This window comes from Aethalodelphis obliquidens, unplaced genomic scaffold, assembly GCF_003676395.1.
Source record: "Aethalodelphis obliquidens isolate GAN/ISIS:26980383/991018 unplaced genomic scaffold, ASM367639v1 scaffold51, whole genome shotgun sequence".
NCBI lineage: Eukaryota > Metazoa > Chordata > Mammalia > Artiodactyla > Delphinidae > Aethalodelphis > Aethalodelphis obliquidens.
This window is the reverse complement of record NW_020837995.1, coordinates 10,537,633-10,554,708: the sequence shown is the minus strand read 5'-3', so window position 1 is coordinate 10,554,708 and position 17,076 is coordinate 10,537,633. Positions and strand designations below refer to the sequence as shown.

At 36.6% G+C, this 17,076-nt stretch overlaps 1 protein-coding gene across 5 annotated transcripts in view; it reads left to right on the top strand.

Moving 5' to 3' along the window:
- UBR1 (ubiquitin protein ligase E3 component n-recognin 1) overlaps nt 1-17,076 on the top strand; it is a 169,368-nt gene that overhangs the window by 135,806 nt on the left and 16,486 nt on the right. For all 5 annotated transcript variants that reach the window (XM_027084071.1, XM_027084070.1, XM_027084072.1 and 2 more), the window contains 7 exons: nt 1,642-1,697; nt 2,740-2,836; nt 6,618-6,685; nt 7,676-7,826; nt 12,359-12,446; nt 13,809-13,942; nt 15,396-15,504. In XM_027084071.1, coding sequence (XP_026939872.1) covers nt 1,642-1,697; nt 2,740-2,836; nt 6,618-6,685; nt 7,676-7,826; nt 12,359-12,446; nt 13,809-13,942; nt 15,396-15,504 — 703 coding nt within the window. The remainder of the gene's footprint in view (nt 1-1,641; nt 1,698-2,739; nt 2,837-6,617; nt 6,686-7,675; nt 7,827-12,358; nt 12,447-13,808; nt 13,943-15,395; nt 15,505-17,076) is intronic.

Sequence of the window (17,076 nt, the reverse complement as noted above, 5' to 3'; positions counted from 1 at the left end):
TGGTAAAAAAAACTACCAGCAAATTGAGGTTACATTTAGAATTAAACATGGTGATACTTGATTTAGTTCATACTGACCTTTTAACTATCGCATTTTGTGTTTAATGGTGTCTAGATTAGCCAAAATTTTGTCCATTTTTAGCCAGTTCTGGTTTTCTATTTTTTCTGCTTTCTTCAAAGCTAGAATAAGAGAAAATACATGATAAAAAAATGCAAAAAGAAAATAGGAAATAAGCCTTCCACTCTCACAGATGTGTTTGCTACCAAGGATCAGTGAAAATAAGAGTAATTTAGTAATAAATAGCCTAGCCAACAAGGCAAAATATATTTCTGAACCCATGCTTTTTTGGTATTTTCAGTTTCATCTTTTTATCCTATAAATCTAATTGTTTTTTAATAGTACCTAAAAGAGCAATAACGTTACTTACGTCTGTCTTATGTATTATTTTTTAACAAAAAAGGTGTTACTATATTAAAAAAATTACTTATTTAAAAATTTTTTGCAGAGAAGGACAAATACTGTATGTTTTTATTTATATGTGCTATCTAAAATATAAAACAAATGAACAAATATAGCAAACAGATTCACAGATACGAAGGACAAACTAGTGGTTACCAGAGGGGAGAGGGGTAGGAGTAGGGGCAAAATAGGTGAAGGAGATTAAGAGGTACAAACTACTAGGTACAAAATAAATGTTACAAGGAAGTAATACAAAGCACAGGAATATAGTCAGTATTTTATAATAACTTTGTATGGAGTGTAATGTGTAAAAATATCAAATTACTATATACCTGAACTTAATATAATATTGTAAGTCAACTATATTTCAATTAAAGAAAAAAATTTTTTTTGCATAGGAATTTTTTTTTTTTAAAGGAGGATAAATGAACCAGAATGCTTTGTTTTTCCCAGGTATTCTTTTTTTTTTTTTTTTTTTTTTTTTTTTTTTTTTCACAGGTTTTTTTTTTTTTTTTTTTTTTTTTTTTTGTTTGCAGTACACGGGCCTCTCACTGTTGCGGCCTCTCTCGTTGCGGAGCACAGGCTCCGGACGTGCAGGCTCAGCGGCCATGGCTCACGGGCCCAGCCGCTCCGCAGCATGTAGGATCTTCCCAGACCAGGGCACGAACCCGTGCCCCCTACACCGGCAGGCGGACTCTCAACCACTGCGCCACCAGGGAAGCCCCCAGGTATTCTTTATTGATTGCTGCAGGGACTTTATTATTTGTAGTAGCAATTTGTGAATGATCTACATTTGCCTTTGTAGTATTCTCTCACTCAAAAGTTTGGAAATTTGGGGGACTTCCCTGGTGGTCCAATGGTTAAGACTCCGTGCTTCCAATGCAGGGGGCCTGGGTTTGACCCGGTGCCGCATGCCACAACTAAAAGAGCCCACATGTAGCAATGAAGATCCCGTGTGCTGCAACTAAGACTCAGCGCAGCGAAATAAATAAATAAATAAATATTTTAAAAAATTGGGTGGGGGGGAAATTTTGGCATAGACTTAAACATGAAATTTTGAAGGGGAAAAGTGCAAAGCATCTGGTCAAAAATAAGATTAGTTAAAGAATATCTGATAGAAACCAAGTATACAATTGTAGCAGTATTCAGAATTTATCATTTTCGTTTTTCTTACTCTTTGAGAAAACCTCTTGGGAGATGAAGGAAAACCTTTGTTTGGAGCACTTCAAAATAGACAGGTATGTGTATTCCAGCAGGGTACGTGTAACTCTTGGTATGCTTTTTTAGGGAGTCCGCAGTATATTTATCATTTAAAAAAATCTTTATTCATTCCTTTTTCTGTAAAAGTTAGCAGAATTCTGTTAAAAAAAAAAAGCTACTTCAGTCTCATAGAAGACTGAAGGGCCAACATTGTACACTTTGGAGAGTTTTCTCAATCTTAGTGGTTAAATGTAATTCACAGAAAGATTTCTGATGATACTTGGTTACTTTTTATCCCCTTCTCTGTTTATTTCCAAATCAGAACCCTAGTGTCTCTTACATTTTTCCTTCTCACTAATTTTGTACCATCATGTAATATTAAGTATTAATGCTGGCTTAGCTCTAGATAAATCATCATACTGAATTCAAGAATAAAACTAAACCATGACTCCTTGATGGGCAGATCCTGACTCTGTATAACTATACTCCTGCCTCAGGCCCAAGCCTCATAACATTGGGGACCCTGAAAAACAGTGCTTAAGAAATGTGCTCAGTAGCCCTGTGAAAACAAACTGGGTAACAGGATTCCCTAGACCACCTACTTCCTAGCCATTTCTCTCTTATTATCTGATAGCTGACACAGGGGACTTGGAGTCCACGATGTGCTTCCCTATAGTTCCCATCCTTCCATCTGGGAAGCAGAAGATCTGTTCCCTGAATTCAGTGATTTTCTGCCATCATTTTAGAATTTCTGTAAATACGTTTGTTTGCACAGGCCTCAATAGAATAATTTAGGCCAGATATTTAAGAGAATGACTCTGGGGAAAATGAGTACTTAAATGAGAATTGAGATGATTATATCTTTAATACCTCTTTGTCATGGGAAGATCTATTAAAAAAATTCGGTGAAGTCATAAAACTTTTTAGAAGTATTAAAAATATTGTAACTAAATTTGCAAGAATGTAAAGTATATAGTAAGTCTGCACTAGTTCTTGCAGACTGGGATTGGTTTTTACATTGAATGACTTAGGTCTTTTATCTTCCCTTATCTTTTTATCGTCCCCTCTCTTACAATCTAGCATAATGGTCTAAAAGCATTAATGCAGTTTGCCATTGCACAAAGGATTACCTGTTCTCAGGTCCTGATACAGAAACATCTGATTCGTCTTCTATCAGGTAGAGTCTTCTCTGAATTATTATTATTATGTTATTTATGTGTCTTTTCCCATTGCATTTCTGGCAGTGTATTTTATTAGGAAACAACACACTGCACTAACTTTGGATACTCATTACCACAGCCTTACAAAAGAAAAAAACAAAAAGAAAAAAAACACATGGCTGCCCCTTTAATACCTGCAATCTTATTTTTAAAGCCAAGTGTTTTCAAATGTTGTCAACGTGTATCGGTTATACCCACCTAGGGGCTTTTTTGAACTAACATCCACAATCACTAACATCTTGTATCTCAGTCTGGTTAGAAAAGGGAGCAGTGATGTGGCTAGAACATTTAAAAATATGTTTAGTTTTGCTGGTGTGTATCAAAGTCATATAAAAATAATAGAAGTGCTAAGTGTGGTAATCTCAGACTGTAGGTCCATGCATGCCCTTTTCTTTGAGAGACAGGCTATAACAGCTGAGTTGGGGTTTTTTTTAGATTCTAACAAGCTAGAAATTAAGCCCATATGGTACTCAATATAAAAACAAAAAGAGGGATTAGAGGTCATACAGTAGTAGAATGATTTGGCTTTCATTTTGGTTGTCTGCATTTCCATTTAGGTATTTGTACTACAAGAGCTCCTTTGCGTCTAAATAGGTCAGGCTTAAAAAAGACTGTTTTTATAAGTCTTTTTATTCGTAAGTTCAATATGTCACAGGTAAAGAGGTTTAAGCTTGCACTTCCTAGGTATGTTTCTACCAAATAAGAGAGTCATTCAGTCTTTTTAAGCTTTAAAGCCAGGCATAGTGTTTTTCTAGCTGATCTAACAGGCTTTTTTCCCCAAAATTGACCAGTTACTTTACCTTGAAAGTCTGTTGAAACAGGTCACCTTCCTCCTTGTTGATTCCCACAAGCTTCTTAGGGAGCTCTTCCTGGGCAGTTTTCTGTCACTCTAATGACGTGGGGGTTCCATGGCTCCATCCAAATCTGCCACCTAAATTTCATTAGAACTGTTACCCTGCTAAGTTTTATATCTTCAAGTTTATTTCCAGCTATCTCCTGAATTAATCTCATGCTAATAGGAATCTAATATTAATGCTGTTCCCTAGCTACACACTTAAATTTTTTCTGTTTTTTCATTTACTTTTTCTCTTATTGGTCAGTTGCACAGGCCCAGAATTTTGCACGTGTTACACATGCTTCTTATTCTTAGGACCTCTTCCTATTGTTAACAGTTTATCCTATTTGCACAGTAATATTTTGGTCTTGTTTTTTAATTTTTTGGCATCTCTTTTCATTTCAGTTATAATTTGGATACCTTGTTTTACCAGCACTTCCAAATAGTCTCCCTGCTTTTACATTCATCACACATTATGGGATTTATAATGTTTAAAACACGTCAAAATAAGCACCAAACAAAGAGACTATTTAACATCATCACAGATAGCAGAAACTGAAATAATAGTGCATAATCTCTAATTGGCAGTAACTAATAGAATTGATGTGCTTTTGCTCTGTAATGTAGCTTTGTGCCTTTATGTAAAAGTTTGGTATGTGAAAATTTATTAGCAGGAACATCTTTATTTGCAAGGTGTTAGGGCTATAAACTCTGTATAGAGGTAGAAGATATGGTCTCTGCCATTTGTAAGGCTTATGATTGAATTAAAGAAGCAGAACCTCTGTGAAAACTCACATTATAATGTAGCCAAATGCCAGATATATGGTAAGAATACATGCTTCAAGAATTGAGACAGGAAGGGATCACTGTGGGGCTCTGCTGTTTTTTTCCTCTAACAGGGTCCATAAAGATAAGCTGAGAGGAACAGAGACAGCATTCTAAGCCCAGGGCACAATTTAAACAGATTGAGGAGGTAGGAAAGCATGTGATATGTTCAAGTTAGGCAAGTTTGATAGCAGTAGTGGCACCTGTAGATAGATAGAGAAGCATGAAGTTGTTTTGATAAAAATAGAGGATCTTAAATGCCCCAATGAGAAGTTTGAACTTTATTCTTCAAGTTATTGGGAATTTTTGAAACATTCTGAGCAATAATATTCTAAAATTAATTTGATATTGTATAGGTTGGATTGGAAAAAGGAAAAATTAAAGGTAACATGCATCTGCATGTAGTAGCATAAATTAGGGAGGGAATTGTGATGGGTGGAGGCAAGATTTTGAATTAAAATGAGTAACTAGATTATTGAGAGAAATAGGGAAGTCCAGAAAGTCCACAATAGAGAGCTGTTTTGTGTGAAAGGTGATGAATAATGTTGTAACATGTTGATTCTGCAGTAGCAACAGGACATACAATGCTCACTGCCATGTATGTGCCAGGCATTGTACAAGGATCTTTTTATATAATCATGTCTTTGAACTGCCATTCTTCAAGGAAATTATCATTTTCCTGATTTACAGATGAAGAAACTGAGGCACAGAGAAGTTATTTGACTTGATTGAGGTCATAAAAAGAGGCAGAACTAGTATTTGAATCCAAGCCTGACCATAAAACCTATGCTTTTCCTGCTATATCACATAAGTTTTGCTGAGATATTTAATTTAGCATAAATGGAAGATTTATTTATTTACTTATAGCTATTTAGCTATTAACATAGCTAGTTAATGGCAGAGCCCTGTTATCACTTTGTTTTTTAAGGCCAATATTAATAGCGTTTATCGATTACTGTATGCCAAGCTCAGGATAAGTACTTTTAATGCACATGTTAACGAACCTCTCAACAATCTTGTATACACTGTAGACTTAGAGAAGTCAAGTACCTTGCTTATGACAAATAGTCGCAGGAAGTACTGCATCTCATTTCTGTCTGACTCCAAAGCCCATGCTCTTAACTTATATGGTTTTGTTTAGAATCTTGGATTTGGGGTTGAGAAATTCACCTAGTCTGAATTTTTTTTTTTTTTTTTTTTTTTTTTTGCGGTCCGTGGGCCTCTCACTGTTGTGGCCTCTCTTGTTGTGGAGCACAGGCTCCGGACGTGCAGGCTTAGCGGCCATGGCTCACAGGCCCAGCCGCTCCGCGGCATGTGGGATCTTCCCGGACCAGGGCACGAACCCGTGTCCCCTGCATTGGCAGGCGAACTCTCAACCACTGCACCACCAGGGAAGCCCCTAGTCTGAATTTTAAACAAATAATAGTTTTATTGAAATAAATTAATTCCCTCATTTTTATATATACAAAACCCTTACTGTTGTTTTGAATTCTTGATTTCACTTCCTTGTCACTCTTTCTCTGACTTCCAAATTTAGAGACTGATCAAATCAGAAAGACAAAGTTTTTGAGCTGTCTGCATTTCCTTCCATTCATCAGCCCATATAAACCATTATCTAATTTTAATTCAGGAGGATCATCTCCATACTCCTTTCATTTACAGTGCTTTTCATGCTCTCCCTGCTCCAAACCCCAAATTGTTCACGTATTTTATGTATCACAGAACATTTAGAAATGCGTAGTTAGCGGGGAAAAAGTGGTAGGGAACATTGTATAAAAGGAATTCTTTTTCATTCAGCAAATACTTATCAAACAATTTCTTACTTCAGTCATCCTAGTTTATTTACCCTTTGCCCCATATCTTATATTTCAACCATTAAATTGCATCCAGGGCTTTTTAGAACCTTTTCTCAGTTTAGTTTATCTTTAATTATGGTTCCTATATCTTAAAAGTGTGATATACCAGTTTATCAGTTTCTGTATTATAACCCTGTTAAATTTTTGTTTTAGATCTTGCATTATATTTAACTACATTGCTTATGACTGACTGAATTACATTAAGGTTTTTTTGTTTTTTAGTTGTTCTTCCTAACCTCAAATCAGAAGCTACACCTTGCCTTCTATCTGTAGATCTATTTCATGTTTTGGTAAGTGTTCAGTAAATTTTTTTTTAAGTCACTCAAGCTTAGAATTTCGTGTGTTTTCCTCATTGAAATTTATGCTCTTTGTTCAAGATTATAAATTATCAGTGTTCAAAGTTTAGTCTCTTTTGTCCATTCCCTTTACAAATAGATACAGATTTGACTGAGACCATGAAAATCACTTTAAAAATGAAACCACATTTACCCTTTACTTTGTAATAGTCTTATTCTAGTTGATTATATTTAGTTAGTGTCTATACAAACAAACTTTTTCTAATAATGTATTTTCCCCCTTCCTCTTTTTCTCATCTTGTTTACATTCTAAGCAGTGAATGATGGGGTGAGCTGTCTTAAAATCATTAATTATTCGTGATAGGGACCAGGCCATGGGTGCATCCAGGCTTCCCCCAAAACACCTATGGTTAGGTGGCAACTGTTTTTTGAGTTTCTTGCACAGCTTTTCCATCCCTGTGAAGATTCCATTCCTTCAAAGCGAGTTCTCTAGAAAGAGCCATGGTGAAGTTGGGAGCATGGAGTTTGTGGATGCAAGGTTAGCCAGTATCCTCTACCCAGTGGTTGTCTCCCTATCTTTTGGAATCTCTTGGGGGAACCTTGAAAAGAATGCTGGTAAATGGGCCCGACCACCTGAGATTATGATTTGATTGGACTGGGGTGGGGCCTGTGTATCAGTGTTATTTTAAGAGCTCCCCAAGTGATTGTAATGTTGAATCTTCTAAAATCGCAGGGTTGAGACCACTACCTAGAACTAGAATAAGTAGACCCAGCAAAGGGTTAAATCTGTTTGGTGATGACATTTGTCCTCTATTTGTGGTATATTATATTATAAAATATCTTGTTGAATAATTAGGAAAAATATGGTGGTTATTAAAAAAAAACACAAACAGTGCAGGAGCTGGTGTTCTTTACATTTAGTTATGAGATTAACTTGTGTTGGTCTTTGTTGTTACCCATGTTGATGTCCATTTTCTCTCATAGGTGGGTACTGTGTTAGCATTCCCATCCTTGTATTGGGATGATGCTGTTGATCTGCAGCCTTCATCAATTAGTTCTTCCTATAACCACCTTTATCTCTTCCATTTGATCACCATGGCACACATGCTTCAGATACTTCTTACCACAGACACAGGTAAAGCTCCCATCAGTTGTTAACTGTAAATAACATTTGCCCATGATTTATTGGCAAAATAAATTATGTTTGTGATTAATCATTTTATATATTTCTAAGTTCTGTATTATGTCTCTTTTTGAATGACTGTTCATTTGTTTCTTTACGGATGCTGTTTAAACGGAAAGGTTAGAAGAACTGTGACAGGAATAATTAGGTCAACCACTTGACTCTCTAACTTGCAGCTGCTCTCTAGGTATACAGGGAGACCATTTGGATCTGCTTTTCCCTTTCTTTTTTTTTTTTCAAATTCCCCAATCTCAAGGTTGAGGATTAGTCTCTCCATTGTTTGTTCCTACCTAAATACTTTCAGCCTTTTGGTAAGCCTGTCTACGAAACATTCTTGATTCCTCCAGCTAGAATGATAGTACTTTGTTCATTTTATAGCAGTTATCACATAGTGTCTTATTTTATAGTTATATCTTACTGTTGTTCCACTCCTTTCCCTGCTTCTCCTTTCTCCCTGCTCCTCCGTGCCTACTGTTTCTTTAATAGGGAACATTCAAATTTCAAAATCTTCCCTCATAAGCTTCAAGTGTCTAGCAACTTTTGTTATACCCAGTAAGAACTCAATAAATATTTTTTGGATGAATGTTCATTTGAGGATACATGAGTAATATCATGGAATTGTGGTATAGTTGTCCTTATAGACTCTGCTCTTAATAGAAAGCAAAGTTGGGTTTTGAGTATCAGTGATCAATAAAGGCTACTGAAAGTTCAAATAATTTAGAGGACAGATAATTAAAGTGACCTTAGAACGGTATCTAGCAAAATTACATATGCATTTACCTTTTGACCCACCAATCCCACTTCTAGGAATCTACCCCAAAGCTCTACTGGCAAAAGTATGAAAGGATATAAGCACAGATTATTCATTGTGGCATTATTTGGAATAGCAGAAAACTGGGAGATTGGTTGAATGACCTATGGTATATCCATATAATGGAATGCTGTGCAGCTATAAAACAGAATGAACAAGATCTATTGAAGAAGTGATCTCCAGGATATATTATTAAGTGAAAAAAGTAGGGTACAGAACACTGGTTTTAGTATATACCTTTGTGTGAGGTATTTTATGTGTATTCATGTGTTTACATTCTTACATATATTCATACTTGCTTATTTTTTTAATAAATGAAACAACAGAAGTATAAACCGAAAACTGATTAAAAAGAGTTGCCTCTAGGACAAAGTAAAGAGTACAATACTTTGAGCAAAGACTCTTACGAATGTCTTTTTAATATAGTTGATTTTAGAACCCTAATTATACTTAACTAAAAAAAAAATCTAAATGGTGAAAATAATTTTTTGACAATTGAAAACAACAAATGAACCTAACAAGTGTATCAAGAAAATAATTGCTTAAGTGACTTTAAAAAACAGTATTTCAACTGTACTTCCCTAGTAGGATATATTCTGATAATGGAAGAACTACAAAAAAAATCTTAAATTGAACTCAGTTAGTGGTATCAGTGGTACTAATATTCTTATTTTGAAATTATTTTAGGCGGTTTTTAAACCAAATAAGGATTGTGTTAATGTCATTGGGAACCAGATTTTCAGTATAAGGAGGAAGACACACAAGAATAAATTCAGAAAAGTTAAGTAAAAACCAAATAATCTCCCAGTCACAATCCCTGCAAGTTATTTTTTGGGTGTCAGCAGACTGATTGTAAGTTTATATGGAGAGGTAGAAGACTCAGAATAGCCAACTCAGTATTGAAGGAGAAGAACAAAGTCAGAGGACTGATACTACTTGACTTTAAGATTACTGTAAAGCTACAGGAATCAAGACAGTGTGGTACTGGTGAAAGAACAGACCAATGAATCAATGGAACAAAACAGAGAGCCCCCAAGTAGACCCACATAAATATAGTCAATTGATCTTTGATGAAGGAGCAAAGACAAATGGAGGAAAGATAATCTTTTCAACAAATGGTGCTGGAACAACTGGATATCCACATGCAAGACACAGACACAGATCTTACACCTTTCCCAAAAATTAACTAAAAGTGGATTATAGACCTAAATGTAAAAATACAAAACTATAAAACTCCTGGAAGATAACATAGAAGAAAACCTAGGTTACCTTGGGTATGCAATGACTTTTTAGGTACAACACCAAAGGTACAATCCATGAAAGAAATAATTGGTAAGTTGGACTTCATTACAATTCAAAACTTCTGTTCTGCAAAAGATTATTATCAGGAGAGTGAGAAGATAAGCCACAAACTGGTTGAATGGATTTCCAAAAGATGCATCTGATAAAGAACTGTTATCCAAAATATACAAAGAACTCCTCTAAGATTCAACAGTAAGAAAACAATCTCGTTAAAAATGGACAAAAGACCTGAACAGACACCTTGCCAAAGAAGATATCCAGATGGCAAATAAGCATATGAAAAGATGTTTACAATTAGGTGTCATTAGAGAATTACAAATTAAAACAACAACGAGATACCAGTATACATCTATCAGAATGGGCAAAATCCAGAACACTGACAGCACTAAGTACTGGCAAGGATGTGGAGCAACAGGAGCTCTCATTCATTGCTGGTAGGAATGAAGCCCATGCCACTTTGAAATACAGTTCAGCAGTTTCTTAACCAAACTAAACATGCTGCTACCATGCAGTCCAGCAGTCACACTCCTTGGTACCTACCCAAATGAACTGAAAACCCATTTCCACACTAAACCTGCACACAGATGTTTATAGCAGCTTTATTCATAACTGTTAAAACTTGGTAGCAACCCATATGTCCTTGTGACTGGATAAATAAACTGTGGTACATCCAAGCAATGGAGTATTCTTCAGTGCTAAAAAGAAATGAGCTGTGAAGCAATGAAAAGACATGGAGGAAACTTAAATACATATAACTAAGTGAAAAAAGCAAATTTGAAAATGCAACATACTGTATGATTCTATGACATTCTGGAAAATGCAAAACTATGAGATAGTAAAATGACCAGTGGTGATTGGCAAGGGTTAGGGGAGAGAGAGGTGAATAAGCAGAGCACAGAGGGTTTTTAGGGTTTAATGAAACTACTCTGTGGGATACTATACTAATGGATACATCTTATACATTTGTCAAAACCCATAGAATAGGGCTTCCCTGGTGGCGCAGTGGTTGAGAGTCCGCCTGCCGATGCAGGGGACGCGGGTTCGTGCCCTGGTCCGGGAAGATCCCACATGCCGTGGAGAGGCTGGGCCCGTGAGCCATGGCCGCTGAGCCTGTGCGTCCGGAGCCTGTGCTCCGAAACGGGAGAGGCCACAACAGTGAGAGGCCCGCGTACTGCAAAAAAACAAACAAACAAACAAAAAAAACCTGTAGAATGTACAACAGCAAGAATTATCTCCAATGTAAACTATGGACTTTGGGTGATAATGATGTGTCAATATAGGTTGTAACAAATGTGCCAGTCCTGGTGAATGGTACTGATAGTGGGAGAGATCGTAGGTGTTTGGGAACAGTGGGTATATGGGAAATCTGTGCTTTTCTCTCAGTTTTGCTGTGAACCTAAAGCTGCTTTAAAAAATAAAGTTTATTAATGTAAAAAGATCTTGTTACCTGGGTGTGTGAATTTGTCAAAATTCATTAAATGGTGCATTTAATATTTGTGCATTTTATTGTATGTAAAATTTACCTCATACTGAAAAAAACAGTCATATACAAATATTGAACTCTTACATTTAAATTGGAAATATCAGTATGAGTTCATGATATATTTTCCTTTAAAAAAAAAAAAGTGTATTTTCTAAAGAGACCTTAATTGAAAAAGGAAAAGAACTGGCAATATTCAAGGTAAGAGACTCAGGGTAATTTTAACTGTGGCCTTTCAGATGAATTAATGGATAAACAAAATATTTTTAAAACAAGGGAGTACTACTCAAATGTGCTGTACCCATCCCTCGCAGCAGACTGAAGATAGGCATTTTTATCCCCATTTTAATATAATAAAACTAAAGTTCAGAGAACTTCAATGGCTTACACAAAATTTTAACTTAAGTGGGAGAGGTGGCAGTTGCTGGAAAGGTGTAGGATGGTCCTACTAAAGGTTAAGGATAGATTATGGAGGAAATAACCCCACAAGATTCTTTTTATGTGTCTCTTTGCTTGAGCAAGAAGGCAGAACAGCAACCTACTTTCCTTTCTAGAGGTTGAATTTCTACCTGCTAGACAGGACAGCTAGGAACCCAGAGCAGGTAGATGACCACTAATTTATTTACCTGGTCATGTTATAATGAGGTAAACATTTATTAAACATCATGTTTAGCAAGGCTGTGATTCTGCCCTATTTGTTTCTCTAGCTAACATACTGTTAAAGTTTATGTAACAGTTTTAATATTCAGGATCAACAATTTAGACTGAGAACAAGGGAAAGAACCTCAGTTGAGTTGACATTGCTTATTTTCCTGGAACCATGAAATTGAGGTTTAATTGATAAATTGAATAGCAAATTCATAGATTTATCTTTCAGAATTTCTTTTTCAGGTCTCCCCCTTGCACAAATTCAAGAGGAGAGTGAAGAGGCTCGTTCTGCATCTTCTTTCTTGGCAGAAGTTTCTCAGTATACAAGTGGGTGAGTAACAGTCCATTAGTCCAGTCTATTTCAGTATTGTTTTTATAATTCCACATCTTTGTTCAGTTGTTTGGCAGTATAACTTTTTTTTTTTTTTTGTTATGGTACGCGGGCCTCTCACTGCTGTGGTCTCTCCCGTTGCGGAGCACAGGCTCCGGACGTGCAGGCTCAGTGGCCATGGCTCACGGGCCTAGCCGCTCCGCGGCATGTGGGATCTTCCTGGACCAGGGCACAAACCCGTGTCCCTTGCATTGGCAGGCGGACTCTCAACCACTGCACCACCAGGGAAGCCCGGCAGTATAACTTTTGAACCATTTTAATTCCAGTTTTAAAAAATCAGTTAAAAGGCTTTTGGAATGACAACAAGTAAAACCTACCCATTCATTTGTTTCTGAGTCTAAAACAAGTTTTGACACATCTTTACTCTTGTAAACTGTTATGGGAACATAGGCAAAAGATGATAGAATTTTAACAATATGCAGCAGTTAGAATTTAAATAAATGTAAAAAGTTGAAAATAGGTTGCCCTTTTAAAGCAATTCATACAGTTAATACACTTAACTACCTAGAGGTTTTTTAAGGCTGCTGTGAGTAATATGTGAAATATATTGGCAATGCAGAGGTTAAAACCAAAAGTACAACAGAGTGCTCTGCTGCGCTTCATCTGCTGCCAAGTTCTGCTCTTTGTTTTCATCTTCTTCGCCAGTCAACCTTTTTCTTTTAGTTTAAGTACTGAATATGTGTGCGTGTGTATTTATTTTTATGTTAATAGACTATTTTTAGAGCTGTTTTAGGTTTACAGAAAGCTTGAATAGAAAGTACAAAGAGTTCCCATTTCCTCCCTCCCCCCACCAATTTCTCCGTTATTAATGTCTTGCATTTGTGTGGTACATTTGTTAAATTGTTGAACCAGTATTGATACATTGTTATTAACTACAGTCCATAGTTTACATTAAGGTTCACTCTTTATGTTGTAAAATTATAGTATTATATAGATTAGTTTCACTGCCCTGCAAATCACCAATTTTAATACAGAAATCAGGAAAGTATTAACTTTTTTTTTTTTTTTTTTTAGCTAACTTGGCTTATTTGGTTAGTTATTGCTAAATATATTTGCTCCACATTTCATTACAAGGGTTAGGAGAAAGAAAAAAGTAGTTCTTTGCCTTAAAAATCTACCTGGTAAAAAATGCAAGATTTGTGGTTTTCTTTAGCTAGTTAAATATTTTGTTTTAAATATTTAAAAATTAAATGGATAAAAAATTATTTAATGCTTAGCTATGTTTTTGAAAGGGGATGTGTTTACAGTCTAGATTTTAGTCTGATCTGTATTCTGTTCTCTTCTGGAATTATTGCCTCTTAGCTGCATTGGGTGTGGTATTCCTGGCTGGTATTTATGGGTCTCGTTGAAGAATGGCATCATCCCTTATCTTCGCTGTGCTGCATTGTTTTTCCACTATTTACTTGGAGTAACTCCACCTGAAGAACTATTTACCAGTAAGTAGGAAAATGAAATCACAGAGTAGTAAATAAAAGACTTTTTTTGTTACCTTCAACCTCAGGAATACAAGGTGAGAGCAGGCAAAACCACTTCATTCCTCACCTCTTTCATCAGTGTTCATTCCAAACATGTGTGTGCCCCTGCCCTGGTGTAGGTAAAAGGTGAGGCCAGAAACCAGATTAGCCTCACAGTCTGCAAAACCTATTCATGGCTCCTATCTATGTACAGTTTTTGTACTTGAGCTTACAAAATGCCTGCGTGCAGAGTATAATGGTTAAGGTATACAAAAAATTAGAAAGATTGATTGCTTTTAAGGGAAAAGAACTGTTTGGCTAAGTAGGAGGAAATTTTTATTATATACTCTGTTTCTTGAATTTTGAACATATGACTGTATCTATTATGAAAGAGTTAAAATGCTGCTGGGAAAGGGCTGTTGTGATAAACCAAGGCTATGTGTATTTGAGTAACAGAATCATTTCCGTTCTCCTTTACTTGCCTTAAATCTACATCAAGGTAGAGAAGGTTTCCTTGTGGCTTTGTATGGGTAAAAATCAGAAGGTTTGTATGATTTTGGAAGAGTCATCAAATTTGCTCAGAGATTCTTTCTTTTGTCCTTTTCTCAGGTCAGCCTTAAGAAGGTTCTATATCTTGAACTCAGTTCAGTAGGGTTTGTTAGATGTAGGTTTGTTCTGATTCTGTATAAATATGATGCTACTTTCCAAGTGGTTGTCAGTACAGATCTGTTGTTTTCATTTTTTAAAAAATCATATATTATCTAGTCTGTGCTGTAGTATGGCAATGGATAAGATAAAGTCCTTTCTTTTATTGAGAGGAGATGAAATATAAACAAACAGATAAATATATATAGTATAATGTGAAATGGTAATAAGTGCTGCAAAGAAAAATAAGCAGGTCATGGGAGTAGAGAATGCTGGGGTAGAGTCATGAAAGCCTTGTTTGTGAGGAGATATTGAGCAAAGGGACATTGAAAAAGGAGATAGGGTTGAACTGGGCGGGTGATTGAAGGAAGAGTATTCCTAAGCAGAAGGAACAATAACTGCAAAGGCTTTGCTTGACATAGTCAAGGAATAGTAGAGATGAGTGGCCGAAGCCTATTGAACAGGGGGAGGGTGGTAGGAGATGAGGTCCAGATCAGGTAGGGCCTTTATGCCACAATAAGGACTTTTGTATTTTGTATTTTTGTGGTGGTTTGCTGTTGGAGAAGTCTGATCAGGAGAATGACTCAATCAGATTTAAACGGATCACTGTAAAATAAATTAATTAATTAAAAAAAAAAGGATCACTGTGTCTTGTCACCCACAGTTTCATAGAGTACAAAGTATACTCTGTGTAGACAGAGTATAGAAATGAGCATAAACAATGTAGAAACTCTACTGTTGACCAGGTAAGAATAATGTACTTATTAAATGTATTTTTATTTCCTTGCAGATCCTGCAGAAGGAGAGTACAGTGCACTCTGTAGCTATTTATCTTTACCCACAAATTTGTTCCTGCTTTTCCAGAAATATTGGGATACTGTAAGGCCCCTCCTGCAGAGGTACTGTGGGGTTAAAATATCATTATTGGGTTATTATACAGTTTGAAAATGTTAAATTAAAAATATTTGCTAAGCTCTTAGATTGATTAGCATCGTTTGAAGGGGTGACAAAAATATACGAGATTCCTAATTCACACACATAAGGAGTTGGGGATAAGACCAGCAGCAATGGGCAGCTGGAATTTCTGCTTGTTCTACCATGACTACCATTCATGGTTCTTATTTTCCCTACAGCTGCTATCTCATCCCAGTTTTAAATGGGGTGGGGGGTGGGTGGAGTGAGGGTAGGTCCTGTTGTAAGCAGCAGTACAGTCACAGTTAAACATTGGAGGAACCCAAAGTGAGGCTACAATAGTAGCATATCTCGTATGGTAGCACATATCTCAGCAGGGTGACTGAGGAGGAAATAAAGGTCATTTGGTAGATCAGAGATGTATCTAGTTAAATTTTCTGTGGAAAAGTGTGTCTTTTTTTAATTAAAAATTTCTTCCTACCCCATTACTTACTGGCCCTTCTGATCACTCTCTACCCTCCAAACCTCCAATCTCCTTACCCTATCTTTGCTGCCACCATTTTCCATCTTTTTTTTTTTTTGAGATATAATTGACATATACCATCGTTTTAATAATTAGTTCTCATCGTGTTACTCTTACTTTATTTCCCCCATTAAAGATTCTGGCATCCAATTCCAATACTTGTTGCAGGGGGGTGGGTTGTTTTTCCCACGCATCCAGCAAGTAATTCTGCAGCATCATCTGGGTGTCCTGCTATTCAGCTCAATCCTGATGCTGTCTTCCTGGAGATGCTGTCAGATTCCATGGGTTAAGGGCTCAGTCCATAAAACTGACGACCCCACCTCCACATACTTCAGAAAGAGCCAGTCACAGTCCAGGTTGTCACCTGTGCTCACCAAAAGACTATAGTTTGATTAGTCTGTAGAGCAGCTCACAGAACTCAGAGAAACGTTTTACTTACTAGATCATCAGTTTTTTATCAAAGGATATAACTCAGGGCCAGCCAGATGGAAGAGACACATAGGGCAAGGTATGAGGAAAAGGGAGCAGAACTTCCACACTCTATCTCTGAGCACACCACTCTCCCTGAATCGACACGTGTTCACCAACCTGGAAGCTCTCCAAATCCTGTCCTTTAGAGGTTTTATGGAAGCGTTATTACATAAGCGTGATTGAGTAAACCATTGGCCGTTGGCGACTGATTCATCCTCCACCCCTCTTCCCTCCCCAGAGGCTGGTGCGTAAGGAGTGGCTGAAAGTTCCAACCCTCTAGTCACTGGTTAGTTCTCCTGGCTACCAGCCCTCATCCTTTTGTTCAAAAGCCACTTTGTTAACATAACAAAAGACACCTTTTTCACTCACATCACTTCGGAAATTCCAAGGGTTTTGGAAGCTCAGTGCTGAAGTTGTGCTGAGTCAGTCTGTGCCAGGAACTGGGTCAGAGACCAAATATATTTATTATTGTTAAAAAAATTAAGTTTGAAGATCTAATTGGCTTTATTAAATGATTTATGAATGGGCAGCATCCCATCTAGCAAGTAGAAAGGAGCCTTTTATA